This window comes from Molothrus aeneus, chromosome 6 (assembly GCF_037042795.1).
Source record: "Molothrus aeneus isolate 106 chromosome 6, BPBGC_Maene_1.0, whole genome shotgun sequence".
Classification (NCBI taxonomy): domain Eukaryota; kingdom Metazoa; phylum Chordata; class Aves; order Passeriformes; family Icteridae; genus Molothrus; species Molothrus aeneus.
In genome coordinates, this window is record NC_089651.1 from 10,447,742 (window position 1) to 10,475,672 (window position 27,931).

The 27,931-nt window shown below is 50.9% G+C and overlaps 1 protein-coding gene across 1 annotated transcript; it reads left to right on the forward strand.

The window, feature by feature from the left end:
• Positions 1 to 842: 842 nt before the first annotated feature.
• Positions 843 to 27,585, forward strand: NUP160 (nucleoporin 160). Its single transcript, XM_066551699.1, has 35 exons — positions 843 to 1,045; positions 1,211 to 1,421; positions 2,357 to 2,579; positions 2,662 to 2,740; positions 3,987 to 4,101; positions 7,106 to 7,264; positions 8,139 to 8,216; positions 8,761 to 8,858; positions 9,450 to 9,534; positions 9,761 to 9,829; positions 10,457 to 10,540; positions 10,988 to 11,158; positions 11,243 to 11,342; positions 12,475 to 12,640; positions 13,188 to 13,303; positions 13,411 to 13,571; positions 14,679 to 14,812; positions 15,086 to 15,156; positions 16,641 to 16,800; positions 17,247 to 17,316; positions 20,046 to 20,144; positions 20,390 to 20,509; positions 21,181 to 21,276; positions 21,364 to 21,458; positions 22,096 to 22,192; positions 22,288 to 22,393; positions 22,511 to 22,671; positions 23,191 to 23,251; positions 24,359 to 24,469; positions 25,472 to 25,595; positions 25,799 to 25,900; positions 26,128 to 26,269; positions 26,833 to 26,958; positions 27,033 to 27,137; positions 27,224 to 27,585. Exons 1-35 carry the CDS (start codon positions 843 to 845, stop codon positions 27,308 to 27,310), a joined length of 4,185 nt encoding a protein of 1,394 aa, XP_066407796.1. The 3' UTR covers positions 27,311 to 27,585.
• Positions 27,586 to 27,931: the final 346 nt, after the last annotated feature.

Below are 27,931 nucleotides of genomic sequence, written 5' to 3' on the forward strand. Positions count from 1 at the left end.
CGTGACACTTGAGTCCCCAAATCCAACTGTGTGCCAAATCCAACTGGGCTCCAGCCCCCCCAGTAAAGCTGGGCCCCAGCTGGAGCCCCCGGCCCCTCACAGCACCTGCCACCAGAATGGGCCCATTCTACAGGCGGGTGCCTTGTGCACCGGCCCTGGATCCGCTCAAAGGCCGGATTGTTCCGAGCAGAGTGGGAGCCTGGCCAGGCCCAGCGCTGGCACTGGCACTGTGTGGTGTTGTGGGGGGATGTGTGGCATCCGTCGGATGGTGGGGTCCCCATGGCCCTCACCAGTATGGGAACATGTGCTCTGCCAGTGGCTGGGTCCGGTGTGCTGGACATGCCCGGGAAGGTGGCTGCGGCTGCTTTGCCGGGATGAGGTAAGGGCACAGGTGGGTGTCAGGAGCTGGCAGGACGGGTGCTGCTGAGGGCACATGCCCCCACTAGACCAGACCTCCTGTCCTGTTCCCCAGTGTCCTGCCCCAGATTTCATAGATCCTCCTCAAACCCCTTCCCCAAATCCCCCTTTATCTTCTCCCCATATCCACTCTTCCTGTAGCCCCTCCTCTTCTCCTCTCCCGGTAGCCCCTTCCTACACCTTCTCCCCATTCTCCCCTCCCCATAGTCCCCTTCCCACATCTCCATGCCAGATCCCTCTCCCCACCCTCCCGCCCCGAGCCCTCCTTTCTCCTCCCTTCCTCTCCCTCTTGCCCCTTGTCCTCCCGCCCGCCAGGGGGCGTCCTATCCCCTCTTGCCCCCGTCCTCCCGCCCGCCGGGGGGCGCCCGCTCCCTCCCCTTCCCGCCGTGCCCCGCGCGGCCAAGGCGGGAACGCGGCGGCCCAAGATGGCGGCAGCTCTGGCGGCGCGGAGCTGCCTCGAGCTGAGCGCGGCCGGCCGGGCCCCGCCGCGATCCCCGCAGGAGCTGAGCTTCGTGCCCCCCGGCATCGCCCCTCTCCCCGCCGGGCGCTACAGCGACAGTGCCGGCGGCTTCTGCTACCAAGAGAGCGCGCAGCTCGGGGCCGCCACCAGGAATCGCTGGGTGCGATGGTGAGTGCACGCCCCCGTCCGCCTCGCTTAGACTCTCATCCACATCTCTCCCTTCTCACCCTTCTGAGACCCTCCTATCCCTCAGATCCTCCTCATCCTCATCTCTGCCCTTCGCTCCCCTCTCAGACCCTCCTCATGCTCAGGTGTGCCCCTCTGTTCCCGCAGGAGCACGTCGGGGGACACGGTGGAGCTGGTGGAGGAGTCCCTGGACGTGAACCTGCTGAACAACGCCGTGCGGCTGCGGATCCAGGGCTGCCCGTTCCTGCCGGGCGGGATCCACCTGTGCGAGGTGCAGAGTCACCTGGTGGTGCTGCTGATCACGGCGCAGACCGTGCACCGCCTGCTGCTCCCGCACCCCGCCCGCCTCTACCGCAGCGTGAGTGCCAGGAATGCCGCCGGGGGCCGGGGCAGGGGACCCTGTCAGCACAGGGAGGGCTTGGGAGGGGGTGGGTGACACAAAATACAGCGGGAACAAGAAGAAAAGTGGGGGTTTGGGGAATTTAGCCATGTTTTGCTCAGGAACTGGCTGGGTGTCCAGCCTGTGTCATGACACTGTAGTTGAGCTCCTGCTGGGAATGAGCTTCAGCTTTTCCAGAGCCCTCCTTGGCTGGATTGTCTTTTTTTCCCTCAGCTGAGAAGGCTGCAGGATGGTTTTGTCTGGGTTGGAATCTGTATTTCATGTGGCAGATGGATCCTAGGCAGGGTTTATATCACATTTACCATCATTCCATGGATGTGGGCTGGAACTGGATGGTTTTTAAGGTCTCTTCTGACTGGAACTATTGTAGGATTCCGTGATTCTCCCCATTTGCTCTGACTTTTCCTCTTGTGCCTGCTTCTTACCAGGATCCTCTCCTCTCTTGGAGAGCTTCTCTCCTGCTTTTAGAGCTCTGGAGAGCTTTCCCAAGGGATGACCCTGTGCTGTGGCAGAGCTGCTCTTCCTGGGATGTGTCACCAGCAGTTTTCTCTGAGCTATGCCAGAGATTTTTTACTGGAAAAATCTTTATTATCAAGGAGACAGTTGCCATTCCATTGATGTCTGGTGGTTTTTTTTCCCTGTACCGTAGATACATGTGCTCAGGATTTGATGTTTTATGGAATCCTCTAGGATCATGGAGTCCAGCACTGCCAAGGCCACCCATGTCCCCAAGCACCACATCCACACAGGATGGGAATTCCACCACTGGAGCCTGTTCCAGTGCCTGATAACCCTTTCCATGAAGGAATTATCCCTGATATTCATATGGGCTTCATATATAGGAAAACCTCCTCTGGCACAACTTGAGGCTGTTTTCTGCTGTTTCCCCACAGGAGCTGATAACGGAGAGCCAAGTGCAGTCCGTGTTTACAGATATCAGCAAGATCCACATCAGGGATCCCTCCAATTACTACGTGATTCCCAGCGTGCCAGGGCTGGCTCCCAACTCCGTGGCCTCTGCAGCCTGGCTGAGCAGTGAGGGAGAGGCTCTCTTTGCCCTTCCCTCTGCCTCAGGAGGGATCTTTGTCCTTAAGCTGCCTCCTCCTGATGCTCCTGGTAAGGATTGGGCACTACAACCCCTCTCCCATCTTGGAGTTTAATTTGATCTTCATTTTTGATTTTCCTTTTGTTTTTGAAGGAAGTGTTTCTGTCGTGGAGTTGAAGCAAAGCTCGGTGGTGCAGCGTTTCCTCACGGGCTGGATGCCAACTGCCATCAGGTAAGTGCCTGGGGACAGATAAACTGAGCTAATTTTGGCTTTTGGACCCCCTCACCTGGAATTTTTAGCTTGAGTCACACAGGCACCTATAAATACTCCACCCAGAAAAGTTAACGGGGTCACAGGAGCTATCAGAATACGGAAGTTGGGAGTGGAATGCTGGATTAGCAGGGTCCTGCTGTTCCGTGTGTCTGTGAATATGTTCTCTAGTAATTGGCCTCCAAGGATTTGCCCAGGATGTGGCTCACAGCCAGCATGGATTAGGGATTACTCTGCCCTTGTGCTGAGGAGCCAGGCGTGTTCCTGACGAGCAGAGGTTACATGGGGATCACACGGATGCTCCGTGGTGGGTTGGGATCTTTAGGGTGGCTTAGAGGGCAAAGCTGAGTCCTAGAGCTTTTTTCTTGGAAGTGGGAGTGAGTCCTTTGATGCCCTGAGTGATTTGGACTATTGTGGGGGTCTGCCCCCAATGGATGGGTTGGATGGATCCTGCCTGGGGTCTGGCAGGATCCATCCTCCCACATTGCTCTCCTCAATTTGCTGCTGTTCAAGGTTTACTTTTTTACTGTTTATTTGTTTACTTTTTGGGCCTGAAGCTGCAATGGTCTCCTTGGTTCTTGGGCTAGAAAAGGATTGTGTTGTCTAACTAAACTGGGAAGAGAACTTGCTAACATTTCATATGAAGTTCAGAGTTCTATACCAATGCAGTATGGAATCTGGAAAATATGAAAGCTAAAACTTAAGGTATCATGGGGTTGTCAGGATCCTTGCTCATGGCTTCTTGGGTCCTTGTCAGAGGCTGGCAGGATTCATGCTGGGACTGCTTGGATCCTTTTTTCCCTCTGGATCCTTCACCTGTGTTTTGCAAGTACCAGGCTGGGGATGGGGAAGTGGGAATCTGCTTCAATTCCATCAAAGCAAGTGAAGAACTGGGTGTCACTGGTGTGGTGGGATCATTTGCTCTGTGGGTGCTGAAACATTCCCTTCTCCCAATCTCATCTAGTGGTTTATTCGGATTTAAGCACAATGGAGGAACCCCACTGCCTTGGATCTGTGCACCTGCCATGATTTAGGATCATGAAATCCTGGAACAGTTTGAGTTGGAAGGGGCCTTAAAGCTCATCCAGTCCCACCTCTGCCTAGGGCAGCGACACCTTCCACTAGACCAGTGTCCAGGCTGGGTTTGGACACTTGCAGGGATGGAGAATTTTCTTTGAAGGTGTTGATGTAACGTCTGGTTTTCCAGAGGTGATGGTGGCCCCTCGGATGTGCCCGTCAGCCTCTCCGTGCACTGCCTGGATCACGATGCCTTCCTCTTCGCCCTCTGCCAGGACCATAAGCTCCGGATGTGGTCCTACAAGGTGAGCAGAACCTGGGGTTGGGGGAGCAAAACAAAGCCCAAGGAATCACAGGTGAGTGCTCCACATGGATCTGTCTCCCTTTAAATTGTGGCTGTGGCTTCTCCACACTGGGATATGGGACAATATGTGAGAACAGTCATGGTGTGTGTTTGTAGCAGTGTCTGTGAAGTGTGGAGTTTCCTGTCCAGCTTCATTCCCGTAGGTACACAGTTTGTGGGAATTGGGAGTGGGGCTGTGCCTGAGCCCCATCCCCAATGGGCTGCAGCTGTGAAAAGCAGGTGAGCAGTGTTGAATGAAGGTAATGAGGTGTTACTGACCAACCACCAAAGGGAACAGAGGGCTCACAGGTGCAGTGCATCAACAATAAGGGGTATTAAAGGTTTGGCTGAAGGACAAGATAAGCAGATGCTTGCAGCCTTCTGAGGTGAGCTGATGTTGCTCTGTATGGGCGGATACCTGAAGCCCTCTGATGTGGTAGGGTGATACTCTGGATGGGTTGGAGCCTCCTGATATTGTATGGTGATACTCTGTATAGTGGCCCTCTCAACTGCAGCCTATGCTGTGGTGTATGTTGTGACCTATGGTGACCCTGATGTGACTTGGGGTTTGGCTGTAGGGTGAGGTACAGCCTGAGACAGAGCCCAGCCTAGTGGTGAGAGCAGCAGGAGAAGCTGCCTGGTCTGAACCAGACTGATTTTGACACCTGGGGTACAGTTGAGCTGCTGAGGACATAATGGGAAATAACTTATCAAGTGAAGAACAGAGTGTTTTATCTACATGGAAAGCTTTGTGGAAAAGAGAAGGAATTGAGACTATTGACTATGCCCTTTGTAGTGTTTTACTATGGACAAAGTCATAAGATTTTAAGACTGATGCAAGTACTGCATTTACTGGTTGGAAAGAAGTTAGGAAAAGACTGTGGGACCTGGACAGAGTTGCCAACGTGCAAAGGACAAGCTGGGGGATGTGGCACACCTCTAGCTATTCACAGTGCAGAGCTTCCTGTCTTCTTCTTGCAAGAATATCAACACAGTGATACTGTGGAGTGCAAATGCCCAGATGTCTATATCTTGAAAGGATCTCCAACAATCATCTGTCTTAGAGGACAGTGGATAAGCCCCCCAGCTTGCCTGGTGTTCTTTACAGCATCGGAAGAAGATATGGGCAGAAACAATATTGAGCTGAAATGGGTTGAATAAACTGTACTCCACAGGTGACTAAACTGAATTCCATTGTAAACCTGGATATTTGAAAGACCCAAGTATTCCTAACTACAGTGTGTGGAGGGGATATTGGAATACCCGTGGTGCACTGTGGGAAGGAACTGCTCCCTGGATAGGAGCACTATGGAAAAGAACTATACTCAGTTGCAGTCATCCAGCCAGTTGAGTCCTTACTGTTGCTCAGGGGACCCTGCTGTCTTTGAGTGCAAGCGCTGGTACCAGCAGGTTTCCCAGAGGGAGAAATTCACAGCACACTGCCTAGATGGAGTGATTCCGTATCCTCTGTGTGAATTATCATCCTTGTTTGGGTAGATGGAAATGGCATGAGGGAGCCTAGCTGTGGAAATGACAGAGCCCTCAACCAACCTGGTGACTTGAGCTCAGCTTTTCCTGGTGTTTCCCATTTTGCTGGGCTTTGTTTGCAGCTTAGGCAATGTTCTGCCTTGGAATTTGTTCTTGTTTTTATTACTGGATGGTTGTCTTTGCATATTATCCACATTAGATCTAGTTTTGTAAATGTATTTACATAGTATGCAGACAAAGGGTTGTGCTTGCATTTTATCAATTCTACACTGATCTCACTGTTATTTTATTAAAAATTGTAAAAGGATTATAACTTGGAATTATATAGCTGTATAATTATTGATATCGTTAAAAGTTGTATAGCTATTGGGTGAATTGTATAGCTGTTGATTTTGTTGATATCTTGGTGTTTGGCCTTTGGCTTATTCTTGTATGTTGCTATTGAAATTGTCAATATTCTATAAATGTAAGTATAAAGATTTTAATAATATGCAAGTTTAGAGAGTGAATCAAGGTCAGTACAGGGATGCATTCTAGAGTTGATGGAACCTACAAAACAGGTACTTGTACCATGTTTACTATTTCTTCTGCAAGGGCCCTGTAGAGAAATAGTAGACATAGCATTTATTTAAAAGAAAAAAAAAGGGGGAATTGTAGGTACACAGTTTGTGGGAATTGGGAGTGGGGCTCTGCCTGAGCCCCATCCCCAATGGGCTGCAGCTGTGAGAAGCAGGTGAGCAGTGTTGGAGGTGATGAGCCATGGGGTGCTGAGGTGTTACTGACCAATCCCCAAAGGGAACAGAGGGCTCACAGGTGCAGTGCATCAACACGAGGGGTATGAAAGGTTGGGCTAAAGAACAAGAAGGGCAGAGGCTTGCAGCTTTCTGAGGTGATAGGCTGTTACTAAGGTGTTGCTGTGTATGGGTTGAAACCTTCTGATATTTTATAGCGATACTCTTGTGTATCATCATGCAATGTATGTGTGGCCATCTCAGTTGCAACATACACATTGCTGGGCTAAGGGTTGTTTCCAGACCTACTGGAGCGTTTGGGAAGGCAGGCAGGAGCGCTTTGAGGCCCAAGGAGCCATCCCAAATGGATTTTCTCCTGCTTTCAGCAGTAATGAAAGTGTCTTTGTCAATAGGAAGTTAATAAAAGCCTCTTGCTCCAGATATTGAGTGCCAGAGCTAATGGAGCAGCACGGTGCTTTCACGGCTCAGTGGCATTGGAATGTGCTGTGGGAGGGAGGGGAAGCTTTCTCCTACATGCCAGGGCTCTGGCAGCCCGTGGGATTGGTGGGAAGGGGGCCCAGGTGAGCTGGGAGAAGCCAAGGAGTGGTTCAGGTAAGTGTACAGAGCCATAATTCACATCTGTTGTGCAAAGTTCTGGGCAGATGTCTGGAAGGGGGAAGGAGAGGAGCGGTTTCTCAATCCAGAGTATTTCCTAAGCTGCTCTCCTGATGCTTTTGATGTTTGCAGGATCAGATGTGCCTGATGGTGTCGGATCTGCTGGAGTTCATGCCGGTCAGCAGGGACCTGCGGCTGGCGGCCGGCACCGGGCACCGCCTGCGCCTGGCCTTCTCCCAGTCCCTGGGCCTCTACCTGGGAGTCTACATGCACGCTCCCAAGCGAGGGCAGGTATGGAGCCACGGGCTCTTCAAGCTGCAGGACTCATTCCCCTAGGACTTGGGTTTGGAAGGCAAGAAATAGGGAAAAGTTTCACGTGTGACCCTCTGGAGGGATCGGTGGTTTCTAAATAAACATTTTTCCCCCCACAGCATTGGGGGATATGTGTGCCCGAGCTCTGGGAGTGGAATTCCCTGTATGACTAAGTTGATCCATCAGGGCTGGTTCACTTGTTTACCTCCTGCTCCGAAAGCGTGGATGTGCCGTGGGAAAAGGAAAGGTCCAAAAGGAGCTAAAAGCATGGAAATGCTGGTGGTGTGTTTACACCAGGCTCCTGGGAGCATGTGGATGCTTCTGCAACTTGGGGAGAACTTTTTGTGGAGAAGGATAAATTTAGCAGGAGGGGAAGGACGGCATAAACCAGGCTCATCTGTTGGACAGCTTATCCCTTTCTCCAGGGAATTCCCACACAGAACAAGAGTGTGTAACATGAGTCCTGCTGTCCCATGAGTGCTCTGCTCTGGGAAGAACATGCAAAGCTGGGTCTGCAGCTGAGAAATTGGTGTTTTCCCACCTTACTCCCCTTCTTTTCCCACATCTTGTGGTCACTGGTAGTGCTGGGTGTGGTGGTCTTACAGTTTTTCAAGTTTGGTGTTTGAAAAGACTTGGGAGTCCTTCAGGTCCAGGCAGGGATGAGTGTCCTTGGGGAGAAGGGTGAAGCCAGGATTTCCGTGCAGAGGGTCCAGTGGTGTGCTCAGCTCACTCTTCTTGTCCTCTAGGTTCTGTTACCCCTAGTACCAGGCAGGGAGACGGACTGGAATGATGATGTTCCATGAGATGTGTTGGTTTAGTCCTTCAGGAAATTATTTATGAGGTGTGTTTGTAGTTTTGTGTCTTCCAGCTGGTGAGCACTGAGAGCAACCGCTACAGCCTTGACCACATCTCCTCCCTGTTCTCCTCACAGGTGAGAGCTGGGGCCTGGCCCCCAGGAGGAAGAGTCCTGGACTTTGGGATTTAAATCACAGAGTCACAGAATGGTTGGGTTGGAAGGAACCCCTTAAAGCTCCTCTTGTTGTTCCAATCTCCTGCTGTGGGCAGAGACACCTTCCACTAGACCAGGTTGCTCCAAGCTGTGTCCAACCTGGCCTTGGACACTTTCAGGGATGGGGCAGCCACAGCTTCTCTGGGCAGCCTCAGCACCCTCACAGGGAACAATTGCTTCCAGTATCCCATCTGAATCTCCTCTTTCTCAGTTTAGAGCTGTTCCTCCTTGTCCTGTCACTCCAAGCCCTTATTGAAATTCCCTATTTGTCTTTCTTATAGATTTCCTTCAGGTACTGGAAGGGGCAATTAGTTCATCCCAAAGCGTTCTCTTTTCTGGACTGAAAATTCCCAAAGCCTGTTAAATTCCACAGGGGAATGTTTTGCTGTTGTTAAGTACCCACCTTTCTCTGCTATATTCTAATTTGGGGATAAGAAAGGAAATTGGCTCTTTCCCTCTTTCCTAGGAGACTCTGGTTGACTTTGCCTTAACCTCAGCTGAGATCTGGGCACTGTGGCACAACGAGGAGAACCAAACTGTTGTGAAATACATCAACTTTGAGCAGTGAGTTTTGGGCATGGGTCACTGGGATAACTGCAAGAAAACCTTGACAGAGCTCCTCAACTTAGAGATTTATACTCAAGCTGCCGGAACATGGAAAATGTAAAAATCCAGGCAGCAGGATTGCTGAAAGTGGAGTTTGAGTGTGGTAGAGGGAGCGTTGTGCTTCCCCACAGCTACTTCAAAACAACCAGGTGGTGCCTTCCAGGAAAAAACATGTTCTGGGGAGATGGTGATGGGAAAGGATCATCCCTGAGTATAAAGCTGAGAGGATGGCTTGGTGCAGGGCCAGGGAGTTGAGGAATGGATGAAAAATGCTGTGAGTGTGCAAATTTTAGGAGAAGAAGCTACTGGTCAGTCTCAGAGTTCCTTGGGAGTTCGTGAGATGGGGAGAATGTTGAATTAAATGAAGGATTCCAACATGTTCCATCAGTTTATGGCTAGGAATGCCACAGTTAACCTCTCCTGCCAAAATCTGTCCCTTGTCACTGCACAAACCTCCTTTTCCACACCCAGAGGGCTGTTTTTGCTGATGAAAGCCACAGGTATGGTTCAGGTGGATGCCAAACTGATTCCAGGTTTGTTTCCTTCCAGGAATGTTGCTGGCCAGTGGAACCAGGTGTTTGTGCAGCCGCTCCCTGAGGAGGAGGTGACGGTCCGGCAGGATCAGGACCCCAGGGTGAGCCACCTGTAGAACAGCACTGAAAGCAACGAGGTCACTCAGGAGAGAGAATGGGAATAAACAAAGTCAGGAGTGTGCAGGAAGCCGTTTTTGATCCCAGGTTGGAGCTGGGTGTGGACAGAAACGCAGATCCAGGGGATGATGTTGATAATGAAAGACCAGAAACAGCAGCTTAAATGTTCTCCTCATCCTTGAGCTTCCTGAAGTCATGATCTTTTTGCAGGAAATCTACTTGGAATATCTCTTCATGCCGGGCCGGTTCTCTAATGCAGCCATCCAGAAGGCTTTGCAGGTGAGTGAGAGGGAATTTGGGATGCTCTCTCTTCATCCTCTTCCTGGCCCTTTAGATGTGAGGCAGCAGGATTCCTTGGAGCTCTTGCCAGGCATGTTTTCATGGGGACTCCCTGGAGTGAGTTGGTGGCTGCTGGGCTGTGCTGCAGCTGCTGTGTGCTCATAGCTAGAGATGGAACCCGGAATCCAGATAATTGGTTTTTTCCCCCTTGGATAGCACAGCAAGTTGATGAGCTTGTTTTTCATTCCTGCTGATGTAGCCAGGAGAATGGGGGCTCAGCGCCCTGTGGTGCTGTTTGTCAGGATGTGTCATGGAATTTTTAAGGTCAGAAAAGCTCTCTGAGATGGTGGAATCTGACAATTCCCTTCAGCACTGCCAAGACCACCATTAATCCATATCCCCAAATGCCACATCACCTGGATTTTAAATCCTTGAGGTGTGGTGGTTGCACACTGCCACACATCCATGTATCCCAAATTTAGCATCCAGATCTTTTTTTTTAACACTTCCATCCTACAAAGTCCTGGCTGATGCTCTTGTCCTGCTTTACCTCACTGAGTGCTGCTTGAACCTTTGGTGAGACTTTTATTTTGCCTTAAAATCCAAGTTTCTTATGCTGCTTTGCAGATCTTTTCTCAAGGAACTGAGAGGCACATGGATCTGACGTGGGAGGAGTTAAGGAAAGAGGTCACCTTAGCTGTGGAAAATGAGGTGAGATGGATTTTCCTTCCAGGATATTGTGTTGTACATGATGTCACGATATTTTAGGTGCCAGGTGACCCCACACCTTGGTTTATCCTTTCTTTCTCCAAAGGGAGTGATGTAACTTTTTTTAAAAAGTACAAGTCTTCATCCTTCCTGCCTGGGGTATCCTTTTCCCTCTTGGGTTTTTGGAATCCTGGCTGTTCTGCCTCTGCTCCCTGTGTGCACTTTGGTCACCCATCACATGGTGCCCAGACCACCACCCTGCAGAGCAGTTGCTCATCGTTTTGGAAGATAATCCAAAATAGAAGGATTATCTTCCAAATAATCCAAATAATAATTATTAGGAGACCTACCTGAGAGATCCCTATGTTCTTTTTGGGTCTGAATTCCCTTGTTTTATCCTGCTCTTATTTCACTTGGCTGTTCCTGATTCCGTTGTTTTGCCCCCACCAGTTCCAGGGCAGTGTGACAGAATACGAGTGCTCTCCAGAGGAGTTTTGGCAGCTGCAGGTGGAATTCTGGTCCAAGTTCTATGCCTGCTGCCTGCAGTACCAGGAAGCTCTTTCCCGGCCCCTGGCCTTGCACCTGAACCCCTACACCAGCATGGTGTGCCTGCTAAAGAAGGTGAGGCTGGGTGCTGGTGAGGTTCCCTGAACAACTTTCTCCAGAGGATTTGGGAAGCTCAAGGACTTTCTCCTCACCTTTCAGGGCTCCATGTCCTTCCTTGTGCCCTGCTCCTTGGTTGATCATCTCTATCTCCTCTCCAACGAGCACCTCCTGACTGAGGATGATGCTGCCATCTTTGAAGGTGAGAATACATGGAGTTTCTCCCCTCCTGTTAGAGATCTCCATAGAGATCCCTTGAAGAGCTCCTGATCCATAGCTGCATGCAAATAATTTTATTTTGGCTTTGCAGGGGTACTTATTTTGTGAAATTTGCCATCATGCTCACACCAGCAATTAAAAAATAGCCTCAAGGCTGCCAGTAGAGTAATGGAATTGTTTGGGTTGGGTGAAATTCTTCCCTGTGAGGGTGGGGACACCCTGGCACAGGTGCCCAGAGAAGCTGTGGACACTCCTTGGGAGTGTCCAGTGCCAGGGTGGACAGGGTTTGGAGTGGTCTGGGATAGTGGAAGGTGTCCCTGCCCATGGCAGGGGGTGGAACTGGATGGGCTTTTAGGTCCATTGCAACCCAAACCGCTCCAGGATTTATGAAATGTTTTCACATCAGCTGTGGAAAGGGGCCGTGCTGTTCCTTGTCTCCAGGAAGTGAATGCCAGAGTATGGAAAACATGTCATTAATATTGTCACCACAGTGCCCTCTGTGCTTTGCTGGCCCTGGAATGCCGTTTCACCAAGAAAAAGGCAGTGGAAAATGTTACCTAAGCTCCATTTTCATGCTTGAGTGATTTTTATATATTTTTATAAAGTGGGATATCGTCATCTGTTTGGTTGAGCTTTTTGTGGAGCAGAGGGAGGGAAAGCTTGGAGGCCTGAGCTGGATTGGGAGCCTCAGCAGGAGCCCCAGCAGTTCCTTTCCTGGCTGTTTAAACAGTCACGGTCTCAAAAAATGGGATTTAATTTAAAATCTGACCCATAAAGGATTGCACAGCTGAGCTGAGCCTTTTTCTTCAGGATATATTTTTTTGTGCTGCTTATTTTCTTTCAACCTGTGGCTGGAAAAAATCCCTTGGAGGGAATTTCATTTTTTTATTGTTGCATCATTTTTTATTTTCTGAATAATAAAGCCCATATCTTTCCCTTGTTGACTCCTGAGCTTTAATTCAGCCTCATTGTTATTGGGGAAGGTTTGGCACAGGGAACTGGGACCCGTCTGCTGTTACTGGTGATAGGAGCTGAACTAACTGGCTTTTGCATGGTCTTCCCACCTTCCCTTGGAAATCTCTTGGAAAATACACAGTTAGATTCTTTCATTGCAGATTTGGAGATGTCTCGTGATGTTGTCTGTCTTGTCCAGTGCCTTCGCCTGATCGGAGAATCAATTTCTATGGAAATGGCATTCATCATGGAAATGGCTTGCTCCCGCCTCCAGCCTCCAGAAAAGGCTGCAGAGCAGATCCTGGAGGACTTGATAGCTAATGACACGTAAGGAGATGGGTTTTCCAGAAGCTTCTCAGAGTGGCTGAGCTGGGATTGTCCAGAGCTGTCCCTGCCTGTCATCCAAGGACGTTTGAGATGTGTGGGCTCCTTGCCCTGTGCTGCAGGAGACTTTTCCAGGGATGGGGACCATGGTTTGGAGTTGTTAGCAGGGTCTTTCATCCACAACCTGGAGAGCAGAAGAGACACAAATTCCTGTTAGGTGTGAAAAGAAGTGCCTGGAGACAGAAGGGAGAGATCAGAGCCTTGGTCAAACCTTGTGGTCCTGTCTGGTTCCTGTGCTAACCGAAATTGTTTCCTTGTGGAATGCCAGCTATCTGGCTGTTATTTCCTGGTAGCCTGAGGGAGTGGAATAAATAGACTGGTCCCTTCAGGCGCTGTAATAAAACTCACAAGCTAGCCAAGGATTCCAGTTAGGAATGTCCAGGCTGATCAGATACTGATCCTCACTGGAAGGGAGTGTAAGGGAGCCCTCTTCAGCTGGAACCCTAGGTTGCTGTTCATGATGATGAGTAGGATCTTTTTGATGTTGCAGGGAAAATGTGATGGAGGATATCCACAGCAAACTGCAAGAGATCAGGAACCCCATCCATGCCATTGGATTGCTCATCCGAGAGATGGACTATGAGACAGACGCTGACATGGAAAGAGGTGAAAGCTCTTCACCAGCTTCTGGGAAACGCTAGGAAGTGTCCTTTATCCTGGGAATGGTTCCTGCCTGTGTGGCTCCTGCCTCACCTGGGTGGTTTTCCCCTCAGCTCCTCACCTGGCGCTGCGCATGAGCCTGTCCCAGCTGTTCGGCAGCAGCACCGCGGCGCACGTGGTGTGTGGGGGGGTGGCCAAGATCTGCACCGTGCGCTTCCTCCTCTGCCGGGACCTGCTCATCCTCCAGCAGCTCCTGCTGCGCCTCGGAGATCCCGTGAGTACAGCTCCTGGCACTTGGGAATCCCGTGGGGTTCTGCTGCTGGTGCAGGGCGGAGCTCTGTCTCACCCCACAAGGCTGTTGGAATAGCCCGAGGCTTGGGCAGGTCCTGCTCTCTCCTCCAGCTGCTTTTGTCTTCCTAAGCAAAGCAGCCTAATTCCCTTTATTCCTCTATGAACATCCAGGAAGCAGGAAGCCAAGCTGTATTTGTGGGAGGAGGGCATGGATTCCAGCCTCCTGTGTGAATCAGCACACATGCAGCACTTCCAGCTGTCCCTCTCCCAGCAGCGATGGCAGCTCCGTTCTCTGGCAGCACACTCCAAGGTTACAGTTTGAGCCCCTTGGAAGCTGCTCCAGCCAGAGCAAACAGCCCCCACGAGGGTAGCTGTGTTTGGAATGATTGGATGGACTGGTCTGGGTCTGTCCCACCCAGCCTGAGGCCATGTGAGGCAAGGTGCTGCTGCTTTGGATGTACCCAGTGATGTGGAACAAGTCCCCAGACAAGGACAGCCTTGTTTAAACCAATATTATTTGCTTAGAAATAGCCAGCAGTTTCCTGGTTGACAATAAATCCCTTTTTCCTGGATGAGGTTATCCTAGTAGCATTTAAGGTGCATTGCAAGGTGCTCTCTGGAGCTGGGCTCTCCCAGACCATGAGGCATGTGACCTGCTGCTTTCCCACCTTGATGTACCTGTGTCCTTCAAAAGCTTGGCTTGTTTCATCTCCTGTGACTCTTTGCTGGAGCTTATGGAGACTCCGAGGTGATCTCTGCAGCAAAGCCATGATTTCAGTCTCAGGGACAACAATCCTGGAATGCTTTGGGTTGGAAGAGAACTTGAAGAGTGTTTAATTCCAAGCCCCTCACATGGGCAGGAGCATTTGCCACTAGGCCAGGTTTCTCCAAGCACCTTCCAGTCTGGCCTTGAACATTTCCAGGCATGGGTCAAGAGTTCCTGCTGGTTCCCTGGAAGGGCTGAGTTCCTGCCAGGCTGTTGAGCACCTTGCTGTTCGCAGAAGGGACAAGCTGGGCCTGCCACAAACATCTCTGGTTGCCCTTGTCCTGCTGTTGCTCAAGTGTGCCAAGCTCTGGGCTTTCCTTGCAGATGGTTTTGGGAGGGGGACAGCTCTTCCAGTCCCAGCAGGACTTGCTGCACCGCACCTCTCCCCTGCTGCTGTCCTACTTCCTGATCCGGTGGGCGAGCCAGTGCCTGGCCTCCGACGTCCCTGTGGACACGCTGTGAGTCTCTACCTGACCTGGCTTTGAGTCCTCCTTAATCCACCTGAAATGCCCTTCCTGGTGTGGAAAGCAGGTGGTTGCTGTGGGAGTATCGCTCCAGGAGCACTGGGGAGGGTTTTTTTCCTCCTTCCATGTTCTGAGCTGACTCTGCCTTGTGCTAAATCTGCCCTGTGAGGCCTCGCTGTTCTGTGCTCCGTAGGAGTTGAACAATGAGCACAGTTAAAGCGGGAGGCCTTTTGTTGTCTCTTCACTGATGGCTCCTTTCTTCCCTAGGGAATCTAATCTGCAGCATCTCTCTGTGTTGGAGTTAGCAGACACCACGGCTCTGACACCACACAAACTGGGTAAGGTGTCCACGGATCATCAACTCTCCCTTTCAGTTATTTAAGCCTGACTCTGCCACCTAAGGGAAGTGCTTTATGCAGGGAGCTAATGGACTGTGTGGTTGAATGACCCTGATTTAAGTGGGGATGTTTGTCAGGCTGTCCACAAAAAAAAAAAAAAAAACAACAAAGCAACAGCAAAGGATCTCAGAGCGCTGAACTCTGATTTTACTCTCAGCCTGAGAAGGATGGGAATGCCTCACTCAGCTGAAAATTTGTCATTCTAACCCTGGCAGCATCAGCCAAACTTACCCCTCACATACTTTACAGTGGCTGTAGTAGCTCAGACCAGGTCTGTCACAGAATCCTGGAATGGCTTGTGTTGGAAGGACCTTAAAGCTCATCCAGTTCCACCCCCTGCCATGGCAGAGACACCTTGCACTAGCTGGAGTTGCTCAGAGCAACCTGTTCCATCCAACCTGTCCTGCTCTCCACCCTTTACCCTACAGCAACCAAGAGCAGCAGCTCAGGGAAGCATGAAAATGTTGAAGTACTTGCCCAAAATGTGTTTAAAAATATGGAAATACCTCCCCAAAATATTGCAGCTGATATTTGGTTCATATTTTTTATCTTCTGCTGCAAAGATGTAACTTTTGGGTTAGTTTTTTTATTGGGAGACTATAAGGCTGCTTAATTAGGGAAATGTGGGCCTTGAAGTGGTTCCAGAGGGAGGAGGTGAACAGGGATGGGAAGGAAACATGCAGGTAAGAGCTTGCTGTGACTAGTCAGCACTTGGAGGCTGAGGTACTTCAGAGGGAGCTGGGGAAATCTGGGACAAACAGGCAGCAGTGCCACGTGTGAGCTGGGAAAGAGCTTCCTCCACTTTCTGACATTGGTGATCTTCAGAGCCTGAGCTCTCCCTGATGGAGAGTCTGGGTGCAGAAGGCAGCTGGAAATGTCAGGGAAGTTGAAAACATCCTTTGTGTGTGCTGGTGTCGTGGGTTATTTCTTGGCTGGCTCATGAGGAAAGTCCTGTTTGGCCACTGTTCTTTGGGGAGAAATATGTGAAACATAGGGGAAGGAGGTGGCAGCTCAGGGAGAGGCGTTGGGAACAGTCGGTAAGGGGGGATTTTTGGGATGCTGGAATGAGGAGGGAGGGAATGGAACAGCCAGCTCAGCACTCCCTCAGCCCTGTCATGCTGGAAAGCTGCAGCTGGCCTGGGAATAACAAGTGGAGAGGGAGCAGAGCCCTTTTTTTGTGTGTTTTAATTGAGCTGTGGTTAATAAACACTGCAGGATGGGGCACTTTGATCTCCTGCTGCTCCCTCTGACTTAACCAGACAGCAGGAGAAATCCAAAACCAACAAGTTGGAGTGTGGAACGTGCTTTTGGTTTGCCCTGGCTTAATCTGTGCTGTTTGGGCTGATGAGCACAGGACAGGGTGGAAAACCTGGGATCTCTACTGCAGGCTCTCTACTCACTGTTCCTTTCATTTCTACTTTTAGTGTCCGGCCCTCAAACAATCGTGGAGCTCTTCTTTCAGGAAGTGGCCAGAAAACACATCATATCCCGACTCTTCCTGCAACCAAACACCTCTTTGGCTGAGACAAGTTTGAACTGGCCCCACCTTATCACCTCAATAGTGACTGATTTTCTGCCTCTCCTGTATCCTTGGCTGTGAATCCATTGCCACTGAGCCTCCTGCCATTCCAAAATCAGTTTTCTACCTCCAAATTTCCAAGACAAACCTCCTGAAGGAGTGAGGTTGTTGGCATTAATGGGATTTGTGGGTATTTTAAGATTTCACAGATTCCATCCTGTTTAGGTGCACGATAAAGGATTTGAGTTTTTGATTTTAAGCCCTTAAGCTCTCACTACTTGACTTGGTGGGGTGGGATGCTGGGGGATTTGGAAGGGTAACAGGAGTTGGGGATTAGATGTACTGGTGATTTTGTTCTAATATGGATAAATCTTATTACAGAATAATGATTTGTATAAAGAGCAGCTTAATCTTCTCTCCTTTCCCCCCACAAATGGAGCGTGAGAGGCATGTTGGCTTCCAGACTAGTTCTCCAGACTGGATTCTCCTGTGTTCCTTAACCTCTGCTCAGATGGCCCAGCAATCCCAGCTTCCTCTTCCCAGAGTGCCTGATGGGGAGCTGTCAGTACACCCAGCTCCAGGTGAGTGCATCATGCCAGCCCTCACAGATGCTGGAAAACTCCCTGAAGCATCATCCTTCCAAGTGCTGGAGTTCTGCTTTCCCCTGGTCATGAAATCCTGGAATGGTTTGGGTTGGAAGGGACTTCAGAGCTCATTCAGTTCCATCCCCTGCCATGGACAGGGCTACTGTCCACTATCCCAGGTTGCTCCAAGCCCTGTCCAAACTGGCCTTGGACAGTTCTAGGGATGGGGCAGCCACAGCTTCTCTGGGCAACCTGTGCCAGGGTGTCCCCACTCACAGAGAAGAATTTCTTCCCAATATCCAGTGTAAATCTCCCCTGTTTTAGTTTAAAACCACTACCCCTAATCGCTGTTCTCTGAGCTGAGACAATGCCACAGAGTGTTTGATGGGGAGTGATTTAAGATTGTGGAATCCCAGAACAGTTTGGGTTGGAAAGGACGTTAAAGCTCATCCCATCCCACTCCCCTGCCATGGGGGAGTCATCTTCTGCATTTTCTCTTTCATCTGTTTTCAAGAGCATCCAGATACTCAGCTTTATGCTTTTCCCTTTCCATGGAGGAGTTTATTCTCCCAGGGCTTGTCTGGCCGCATGACACTGCGCTCCTGAAACATCTTTGCAGAGCCTCTTTAAATATCCCAGCAATCCTAGAGCTTGTTGGCTGCTGGTGTGCCCACAGCCTTTCCTGTACCACCTCTGCCTGTGATTGCCCATGGGACCTGGGTTCAGAAGGATTTCTTCAGTCCAGAAAGGACTAATTTATTTCTTAAATGTCCTTATTAGTAAAAAACCAGTGTGAGAAACGCCTGTCATCATTCCATCCCTGGCTGCTCCTGGCATCCCAGTAGCAGGGATGGTGGACTCCTGATTTCCAGGGGTTTTAGACTGCTGTATTTCAGATCACTGTTCCTCCACCTTTCTCCCTATGCTCTTGGCAGCTGGTGTTGCTTGTGCTCGAGTTCTGACCTGCACAATTCCTTGTCTGCAGCTCCACGTGATGTGCAGCTTTATCCCTGTCTGGGCATTCCTGGAGGCAGCAGGCCAGGCAGGCTGTTAGTGACCTGTTTTTCAGCAGAACCTTTCATCCTCCCAGTCCCTCATACCTGGGGGCTGAATTGCTTCCTTTTGTGTTGCTGCTGAGAAGAATTGAGAGAAGAATTTCAATTCTTTAGAGCTTTTGAGCCAGGAAATGCCAAGATTGGAGCAGCATCATTCTCCCTCCTGGCATATGTGCAGGCTTTGAATCTCCTCGCATTTCTTTCGCCTCACTGGTGTCTCCTCCAGGCTTTTATCTTTGCAGAGCCCAGCTCCTCCTCCTCCCCACTGCCTTCTGTTCTTCTCCCTGATCCCAGTCGGTCACGGAAACTGGGATTAAGTGCCTTGACCCCAGGGAGGTAACAGCAACTTTGCTGTGAGCATGGTGACCCAAACTGGGGGGGTACAGGAGGCTCCTTGCAAGGAGCAGACGGGCACAGGGGCAGTCTGGTGACAGAGCAGAGGGCTGGGACATGGGCCAAAGCTCTCCATGTTGCTCACTGTGTGTTACAAGCTGGAGCAGGATTTATCCCTTGTAGCTTCTAATCCAGGGAGTGAATCTGGGCTCCGGATACGTTGCCACGTGGTTTTGAGAGGACTCATGGCCAGCAAAGGTGAGGCAAGAAGTGCTGATGGTTTGTGCACCTGTAGAGGTGACTCGACTTCCAAGTCCTGGTTTCTCTTCCCAATTCCTGCTGAGTCCCATGGCCCTGCTAGCAGGACATGGCTGCTTCTCCAAGGATGACGAGGATGCTGTGCTGGCACAGGCCCAGGCTGGGTCGTCTCACTTTGTCTGTACCCTCAGTGCCATCGGCACTCCCTCCCATATGCTGTAATCCATGTGCTCCCTTGGCTGCTGGCCCTCTCCTGCACAGGTATTCCCCTTCTAGCACCTGCCTTGCCCATTGTACTGCAGCCTTAGCTCTGCCCTCCACGTTCTGTCAATATTTTCCCTGCAGTTGGCTGCAACAGGATGTAGGAAGAATCCTGTCTGATTTTTGGGTGTGTTGGGAGCTGTTTCTGAGGTGCTTCACACAGACACTGGAGCTGTTTAGAGCACTGTTTTTCCCAGGAGCATGCAGGGGATATCTCCCCCTTACAGGGCTGGAGCAGCTTTGCTCTGGTGAGCTGAGAGAACTGGGAACATGGAACCTGGAGAAGAGAAGGCCCCAAGGTCTCCTGGGAACCTTTTCCAGTGCCTAAAGGGGCTCCAAGAGAGCTGGAGAGAGGCTTTGGAGAAGGACCTAGACTGACAGGACAGGGAGAATGGCTTCCTACTAAAAGAGAGCAGGGCTAGATGGGGTACTGGAAAAAATTGTTCCTTGTAGGGGAGCTGAGGCCATGGCACAGCCTGCCCAAAGAAGCTGTGGCTGCCTCATCCCTGGAAGAGTCCAAGGCCAGGCTGGACAAGGCATGGAGCAACCTGGTCTAGTGGTAGGTGTCCTTGCCTTTCACAGGGATGTGGGTCTGGATAGGCTTAAGGGGTCCCTTCCAACCCAAATCATTCCAGGATTTCATGATCAGTGCATCCAAGGGACTGTGGGGTTGGAAAGACCAGCCCTCAAGCTGGAGAAGCAGGACTTGCCTGAGCACAGTAGCTAAAGGAGCCACCAAAATCTTGCTGGTCCTGGCTGCCTGCAGATCACAAGTGAGTGCTGACCTGAATCCAAACTGCCATTCCTTCTCTCCTGTAGGAATACATCCGACTGCTGCAGCCCTGGTGCCACGTGAACATGGGCTCCTGCTGCTTCATGATGGGCAGGTGCTACCTCGTCATGGGGGAAGGGCACAAGGTGAGGCCTTCCCTCATCTTCTTCCCAGGGTCTGGGACCTTTTCCCTTGGGAGGGAGAGGTGCACAGGAAGCATCCTTCCCAAGCTCTGCCTCCTTTGGGAAAGGATTGGATTGGAGCGGCCTGGTGCGATCTGCTCTTGGGAAGACCTCACAAGCTTGGGACAGGCAGCGTTGTCCCCTCACCTGAACAGCAGGTGTATCAGTCACCTGAGGGGACAGTGAGCTGATTCCAGGTCTGCTTCCAGGCTCTGGATTGCTTCTGCCAAGCTGCCTCTGAGGTGGGAAGAGAGGAGTTCCTGGACAGGCTGATCCAGCCCGAGGAGGGCGAGGTGGTCTCCACACCACGCCTGCAGTACTACAACAAGGTATAGTGCTGAGCGGGTAAACTGGCACCAAGTCCTCCCACACTGGAGAGGGAATTCCTCCTCAATCCCTGCCTTTGTGGGAAGTGACTTGAGCCTCAGAAAACTTAGCTTTTGGAATGTGAAATGTGTACTTGCTTTTCTTTGTTTGGGGGTAATGACAAGCTGAGTATGTGAAATTTAGGTACTTTCCACCTATTGGTTTCCTAATAGCTAAGGACTTGGTTATCCAGCAGAAAAAGGGAGGATGAGATCCAGCTGCTGGAAGCAGAAGCCAGGCATGTCCAGGCTCGATGTAAGATGCTGCCTAAGGCAAGGGTTACTAAGCTCTGAGGCAAATTAAAGTGAGTATGTTTAAATTGAGATAGGATCTATCCTTCTGCATAATGCTGTGGTTCAGGCAGGCTGCAAGCATGGAGCTGGGCTTGATGAGGGATTCCCTGGATTTAGGATCCAGAAAACTAATCATTAATGCTTGAAATGCTTCAAAAATCCCTCACGTACAGAGGTGAATCCTGCAGAGAAGCTGTAACCTGGTCCTGTTGTGCTGGGATTTCATCCAGATCCCTGCGGTTTACCCAAATATTCCCCTTTAAAGTCTAATCCTTTAAATATCTCGAGGGGCAGGAACAGCTCCTAAAATAAAAACAACAACAAACCCTCCTGCCTTCCAGGTCCTTCGCCTGTTGGAGATGCTGGGTCTGCCAGAGCTGGTCATCGAGCTGGCCACCCTGGCCATCATGGAATCAGCAGATGACTGGAGAAGCCAGGTACAGCCATTTCTTTCCCTGTTTCTTCAGGAACCTCTTCCACAGGAACTTCTTGCTGGGTTTATAACTGATTTGTGCTGTTTTCAGGCTACTTTGAGGACCTGCATCTTCAAACATCACTTGGATTTGGGGCACAATAGTGAAGCCTATGTAGCCTTAACACAAAACCCAGATCCAGGCAGGTAGGTGACAGGCTTATGCCTTTGTTTTGGAGGTCCATGGTCCCATTTTTCTATGAAACTGAAGGGAAAATGACACTTTAGGGGAGGGCATGACTGCTGTGTTAAGTTAATGTGTAGAGGTGGCTTTAAAAATGTAGAGTTCATTTCTGGATGTTCATCTGAAGGACACCTGGGATTGGCACCCTCTCAAAAGAGAAAAATGGGAGGAAGAAAAACAAGGAAGAGATTGTAGGATCATTTGTGTAGCATTGTATGTTTAAAAAGCTGTAGGAGCCTAGTTGATTTTGCTTAATGAAAAGATACAGTGTTGAGTTTTCAGTTTGGAAAGTGAACTGTGTAGGGAAAGCTTTATCCTAGCAGAGGAAAATATTGGAATAATGGGGGAGAAATAGGAATGCTCTTTAACTAATTGAAGGAGGAAGACTGCCCTCCTGAGAGGCCTTTTCAGAGGATCTCTGTTTCCAGTACAGGAGAAATATGAAGGTTTAAGTTGGTTCTTAGCCAGGAAAAGCCCTGCAGGGCTCATTTGGAAGGCAGGAGCTTGTCACAAAGTGGTTGTTTGTGGCTTAAATCCCGGGCTTGTTCCTGCTCCTGGGTTTATTCCTGCTCCTCCAAAGGGTTGTGCTTCCCTCTGCAGGCAGCTGGACTGCTTACGCCAGCTAGTGGTGGTTCTCTGCGAGCGATCCCAGCTCCAGGACCTGGTGGAATTTCCTTACGTGAACCTGCACAATGAGGTAATCCAGCACTGGGATCACAGCTTGGGGAGGGGAGGGGCACAGCCCTCCCTTTAAGGGGATTATGGACCCGCTGGAGCCTCTGTGTGCTGCAGGTCGTTGGGATCATCGAGTCCCACGCTCGGGCCGTGGATCTGATGACTCACAACTACTACGAGCTGCTCTACGCCTTCCACGTGTACCGGCACAACTACCGGAAAGGTAAAGCTTGGGATGCACCTGTACCTGCCCACCTCCTGGGACACCCTTTTCCTGCCCCTGCCAGCTGTGTGACCTCTCTCTCCAGGCTGTTGGCTGATGACTTTTCCCTGTTTTCAGCTGGAACAGTGATGTTTGAGTATGGCATGCGGCTGGGCAGGGAGGTGCGGACGCTGCGAGGGCTCCAGAAGCAGGGCAATTGTTTCCTGGCTGCCATCAACTGCCTGCGCCTGATCCGCCCGGAATACGCCTGGATAGTGCAGCCAGCCTCTGGGGCTGTGGTAAGAATGCTGAGCTTCCTGAAAAGGAGCTTCCAGAATCCTTTCTGATGGCAACAGAGACATTGGACTTCTTATCTGCTGCTTGTGACCAGCTGTCCTGCTCTGCTCATTGACCCCATCCATTACCCTTGTGCCATTCCCCCTTTTTTAGGGCAGGAGGAAGTGGGGTAGCTGTTGGGAATGGGCTGGTGGATAGATACAGGAGTATATCACCTTGTGCTGAAGACAGCAGATGTCTTGGGGAATGTGAACAGCTGGAATACCAGTCCAGAGGAGAGTTAGTGTTGTGTTTCAAATCCCAGTCAGGACTCGGGGAGGTGGTGGCTGCGGCCTGGTCACCTGATCCTGATGTTCCTGATAGCCCAGGATAAAGTATCCTGAATTCCCAAGGGACTGCACAGCTTCCCTGGTCCGAATCAAGGCTTGAAATGGAGAGCTCTTGTTGGGATTTATTCTATCAGTGATTTATCCTTCAGAAACCAGGTGGGTATAAATTCTCTTTCTGCTTTTTTCTGCAAGTATGAGCGTCCAGGAGCGTCCCCGAAGAGGAGCCACGATGGGGAGTGCATGGCTGTTCCCAGTAAGTGCCCAGTCCTGGTCCTTCCCATGCCCCTGGAGTTTCTACAGCCTCTCTGCAGCTCCCATGGGAGCTGGGACATGGCTCAGGGCAGCTCCTGCCTCCACCAGATCAATAATTTGTGGGATTTTAAGGTCATTAAATCTCCCAGTGTCTCCCAAGAACAAGCTGCCACTATTCCCCAAGGAATACAGCAATTTCCCCAAGAGAACAGCTATTCCCCAAGGAGCTCCTGTGCCTGCTCCTAACAGCTTGATGCCTTGACAACACTTTTTTTCCAGTGGAAGTAATTTGTAATTTAAAACAAAACCATTTTTTTGAGGCAATCTCTAGTTTTTCAAGGCTGTTTGTGCCTTTGGAAATCCTGTTGGGAATAAGCTCTGCCTGTGTCTGCCACAGCCCAGGATGTGGGATCAGGTTATCCTCAGCGTTCCAGTAGGAAAATTTAAGGTCAGGTATTTTTAAACCTGCTTCTTTTTCTGAAGAGGTTTTTTTTGTGGCATGTGCCTGGCAGGCAAAGCAGCAGCTGCTCCCAAATATTATCTAACATCTGGAGAGGGGGGAGCAGGACAATGGTATCAAGGACATAAGCACAGTCAAGGGAGTGGGGAAGAGTCAGCAAATCCTAATCATTCCTTTGGTGCTTTTTGGGGTACAAATCCTCTTAGGATGGGAGAGGGTTGTAGAGATGCTTTTACAAGGACTCCGGGGAGACCTCAGAGCCTCTTCAGTGCCTAAAGGGGCTCCAAGAGAGCTGGAGAGGGGCTTTGGACAAGGGATGGAGCACCAGGACAGGGGGGAATGGTTTCAGACTGACAAGAGGGTGGGACTAAATGGAATGTTGGGAAGAAGTTCTTCCCTGTGAGTGTGCTGAAGCCCTGGCATGGGTTGCCCAGAGAAGTTGCGGCTGCCCCATCCCTGGCAATGTCCTAGGCCAGGTTTGACAGGACTTGGAGCAACCTGGTCTAGTGGATGGTGTCCCTGCCCATGGAAGTGGATGAGTTTTAAGGTCCCTTTCAACCCAAACCATTTTGTGATTCCATTACATTCTGCACAGTGCTCAAAGAGCCCTTTTTGAAGTACCGAGAGCCCAGTATCCATCTGTTCCAGGCACTCGGCAGATCGAGATCCTGGAGCTGGAGGATTTGGAGAGGGAATGTCTGCTGGCACGGATCCGGCTCACCCTGGTGGAACACGACGTGTCAGCAGCAGCTGTGGCAGGTGAGGGGGGGTCAGCCACTCTGTCCTGTCCCAGAGGCAAACCCAGAAGCTGCCAGGGACCATCAAATTCTCATCCCTACTATGAAATCCAGCCACTGACTTCAGCAGGGTCTGAGATGCACATCAGGAGAACCAATTTTAAGTTTTCCACCTCTTTTTTTTGGCTTTTTCAAGATCTGGTGGTCTGCAGTGGGCGTGGGAGGAGCTTCTGAGTTGGGACAAAAAAAAAGGCATTTTGGAAATAATGGAAGCAAAGAATTATTAAGGCTGGAAAAGACCTTCAAGATCATTAAATTCAACCTTTTTGATTGATGAATAATTTATTTTCCTGGACAGTCTTGCTTTGCTTCATGGAACGGTGTTAAAAAGTTGTGAAAGTTGTTCCTTTCTGGGAAGCAGGAAGGTATAGCTCTCCCACCTGGAGTATTTTAGTATCTCTGGTACAAGTTACACAACATGTCCACATCTTTCCCCTCTAAATGTCAGGAGGAGGTGAATTCCCAGTGTGGGATTGCAGGGAAAGGATGGAACAGCTGCTTTGAGGGCAGAGCGGTGACGCAGGGAGCCGAGTGCCACAGTTTCTGTGCTGCCAGAATATGTATGCTTGGATGCAGGCCTGTGATGAGGCTGTGCTCTCCCTAACCTCAATGATCTTGGGGATCTTCTTCCAACCTTAACAATTCAATGATTCTAAGCAGCAGCATTTCCCTATCGTGTATTGCTACCTGTGTCCCTCTCCTGTCCCTCTCCAGCTGGTGGTCCATCAGGGACAGCTCTGTAGGTCACAGCTGCTCTGTCCAGTCCCTTCAGGGATAGCTGCTGGGCTCATGGGATGCTCTGGAGGCCAGGAAAGCCTCCAGCCATGGATTGAGGAGTACTGCTGCCGGATGTTGGAGGCTCTTGGCACCCTACTGCTGCATCTCTGAATGAGTAACACCGGGCGAGGCCTGGTGAGCACTGGGTGTTACTGGGGAGGCTTTACCTGCTCTTCCTCCCCTTCAGGCAACTCCACGCCCGAGGAAACGGTGTCTCTGCTGGTCCGGGCCGGGCTCTTCGACTCGGCCATCACCGTGTGCCAAACCTTCAAGCTGCCCTTGACGCCCATCTTTGAGGGCCTGACCTTCAAGTATGTCTGGGTGCCCTCACACCTTGGGGAATGCAGGGCTGGAGGGATGCAGGGGCTTGGGTGTGCAACTTGCCCAAGAGCCTTCTTTCCCCATCAGTCCAGCTAGATTGTTTGTTGGGAATAGTCCTGTAAGGGACTTTGATGCCAGTGGGAAGGGGCTGGCTCTGGAGGGACCCACCTTCCCATGGCTTTTGGTCGTGCAGGTGCATCAAGCTCCAGCTAGGAGGGGAAGCGGCACAGGCAAAGGCCTGGGACTGGCTGGCAGCCAACCAACTCTCAGCCCTGGTCACCACCAAGGAGTCCAGGTAGGTTTATCTCCACAGTTTGGGAGGAGGAGGATCTGGAGACAAGAGCTCTGTGCAAATCCAGAGGGTCTCAGGTCCTTAAAACCCCTAAGGCCAAAACTGTGGGCACAGGATGTGGGGAGAGCTGTGCTTCCACCCTGTCCCCACATCACCTGGAGCACACCATGGCCTCACAGATGGGGCGGGAGCTGCTGGCACGTGTTCCACTGGGAACTGTTTCCTTGCAGTGCCACAGATGAAGCCTGGAGGCTGCTGTCATCCTACTTGGAGCGTTACCCATCCCAGAACAGCCTGTACCATCGCTGCGTCATCAACAAGCTCCTGGCACACGGGATACCTCTGCCCAACTGGCTCATTAACAGCTACAAGGTGAGAACAGCTGTCCCCAAAAACCCCAAAATTCCAGATTTCCCAGAGCTGCTGGATCACCCTCTCTCCAGTGGACACCTGCCAGGTGCTCTGCGCCTGGTACCAAGGCTCTGAGCTGCGGTGGTGTTTGCAGGGGTCCCAGGATGAGGGAAGAGATGAGAATGTTGACTTTATGTTTCAGAAGGTCTGGTTTATTATTTTATGATATATATTTTATTAAAACTATACTAAAAGAATAGAAGAAAAGATTTTATTAGAAGGCTAGCTAAGAATAGAAAAGGAATGATAACAAAGGATTGTGACTGACTGAGACAGTCTGGACAGCTGGACTTTGATTGGCTATTAATTAGAAACAACTAACCAATCAAAGATCCACCTGTTGCATTCCACAGCAGCAGATAACCATTGTTTACATTTTGCTTCTGAGGTCTCTCAGCTTCTCAGGAGAAAAAATCCGAAGGAAAGGATTTTTCATAAAACATGTCTGTGACACAGAGCAGGTTCTCTCAGCGTGGTCCCAGTCCTGGTCACATTCCCTGGCTGAGTTTCCCTCTTTCTGGCAGGAAGTGGATGCTGCTGAGCTGCTACGCTTGTACCTGAACTACGATCTGCTGGAGGAGGCTGTGGATTTGGTCCTGGAGTACGTGGATGCTGTGCTGGGCAAAGGGCACCAGTACTTTGGGATCGAGGTGAGCTCACCCGCAGTTGGGATGTGGTGGGATGTTCCTTGGGGACATGATGTGAGGGTTCCTCTCCGTTCCAGGTCCCTCTGTCCCCAACGTCCCCCACGATGTGGCTTCCCTACACCGCCATAGACCAGCTGCTGCAGGCGCTGCGGGAGAGCAGCGCCAGCGAGAACAGCGTTGTGGTGGGTACTGAGCACCAGCATGGGGAATGGCGTGGGAGTGTGGTGGCACAGGGTAGGATCCCTCCTGACTCCTGCCTCTCTCCCAGCTCTATGAGAAGCTGAACGACAGGATGGAGGACTACCAGCAGAAGGTCAGCGTGGCCACCATGGAGCGCCTGTACTGCCGCCCCTAGTCCAGGTGACGTCCCCAGGAGCGTCACCATCCCACCCTGCAGTGCTGGTTTTACCCATTGGTTTTCCATAAAGATCCGGTTCAGGGAGGTGGAGTGCCGAAGGGCGTGTCCCCTCACTGTCCCTTTTGTGGGCAGTGCGTGAGCAACCGAGCTGGGGTGTGTGGCCTTGACACCCCCTTGCTCTCTGCCTCCTCCAGACATGGAACTGTTGGGAATTTCTTTTATTTATTGGTATGTTTTTGGATCAACTTTAATAAAATGGAACTGTTATTTGAGGTGTGCATAAGGATGTGGGGGGAAAAGTGGGGACTGTGGTGCTCCTCTCCAGGGATCATCCCCATAACCGCCCTGGTCCTAGGGCTGGGATCTAGGGCACGATGGAGCTGTAGAGCCCCGAGGAAGTATGGAGCTATATCTCCAGGGGATATAGTTCAAGGGAAGGGGGGGGTATAGGATAATAAGGGGCTATAGCCCCCAGGAAGAACTATAGGGTGGTGCTATAGGATAGCAAGGGACCACAGCCCTGGAGGGCAGGACGGGGCTCCGGGATAGGATGGGGCTCTAGGATCAAGGACCAGGACCACGCTGTAGGGCAGGAGGGAGCCGCGGGTCCAGATGGAG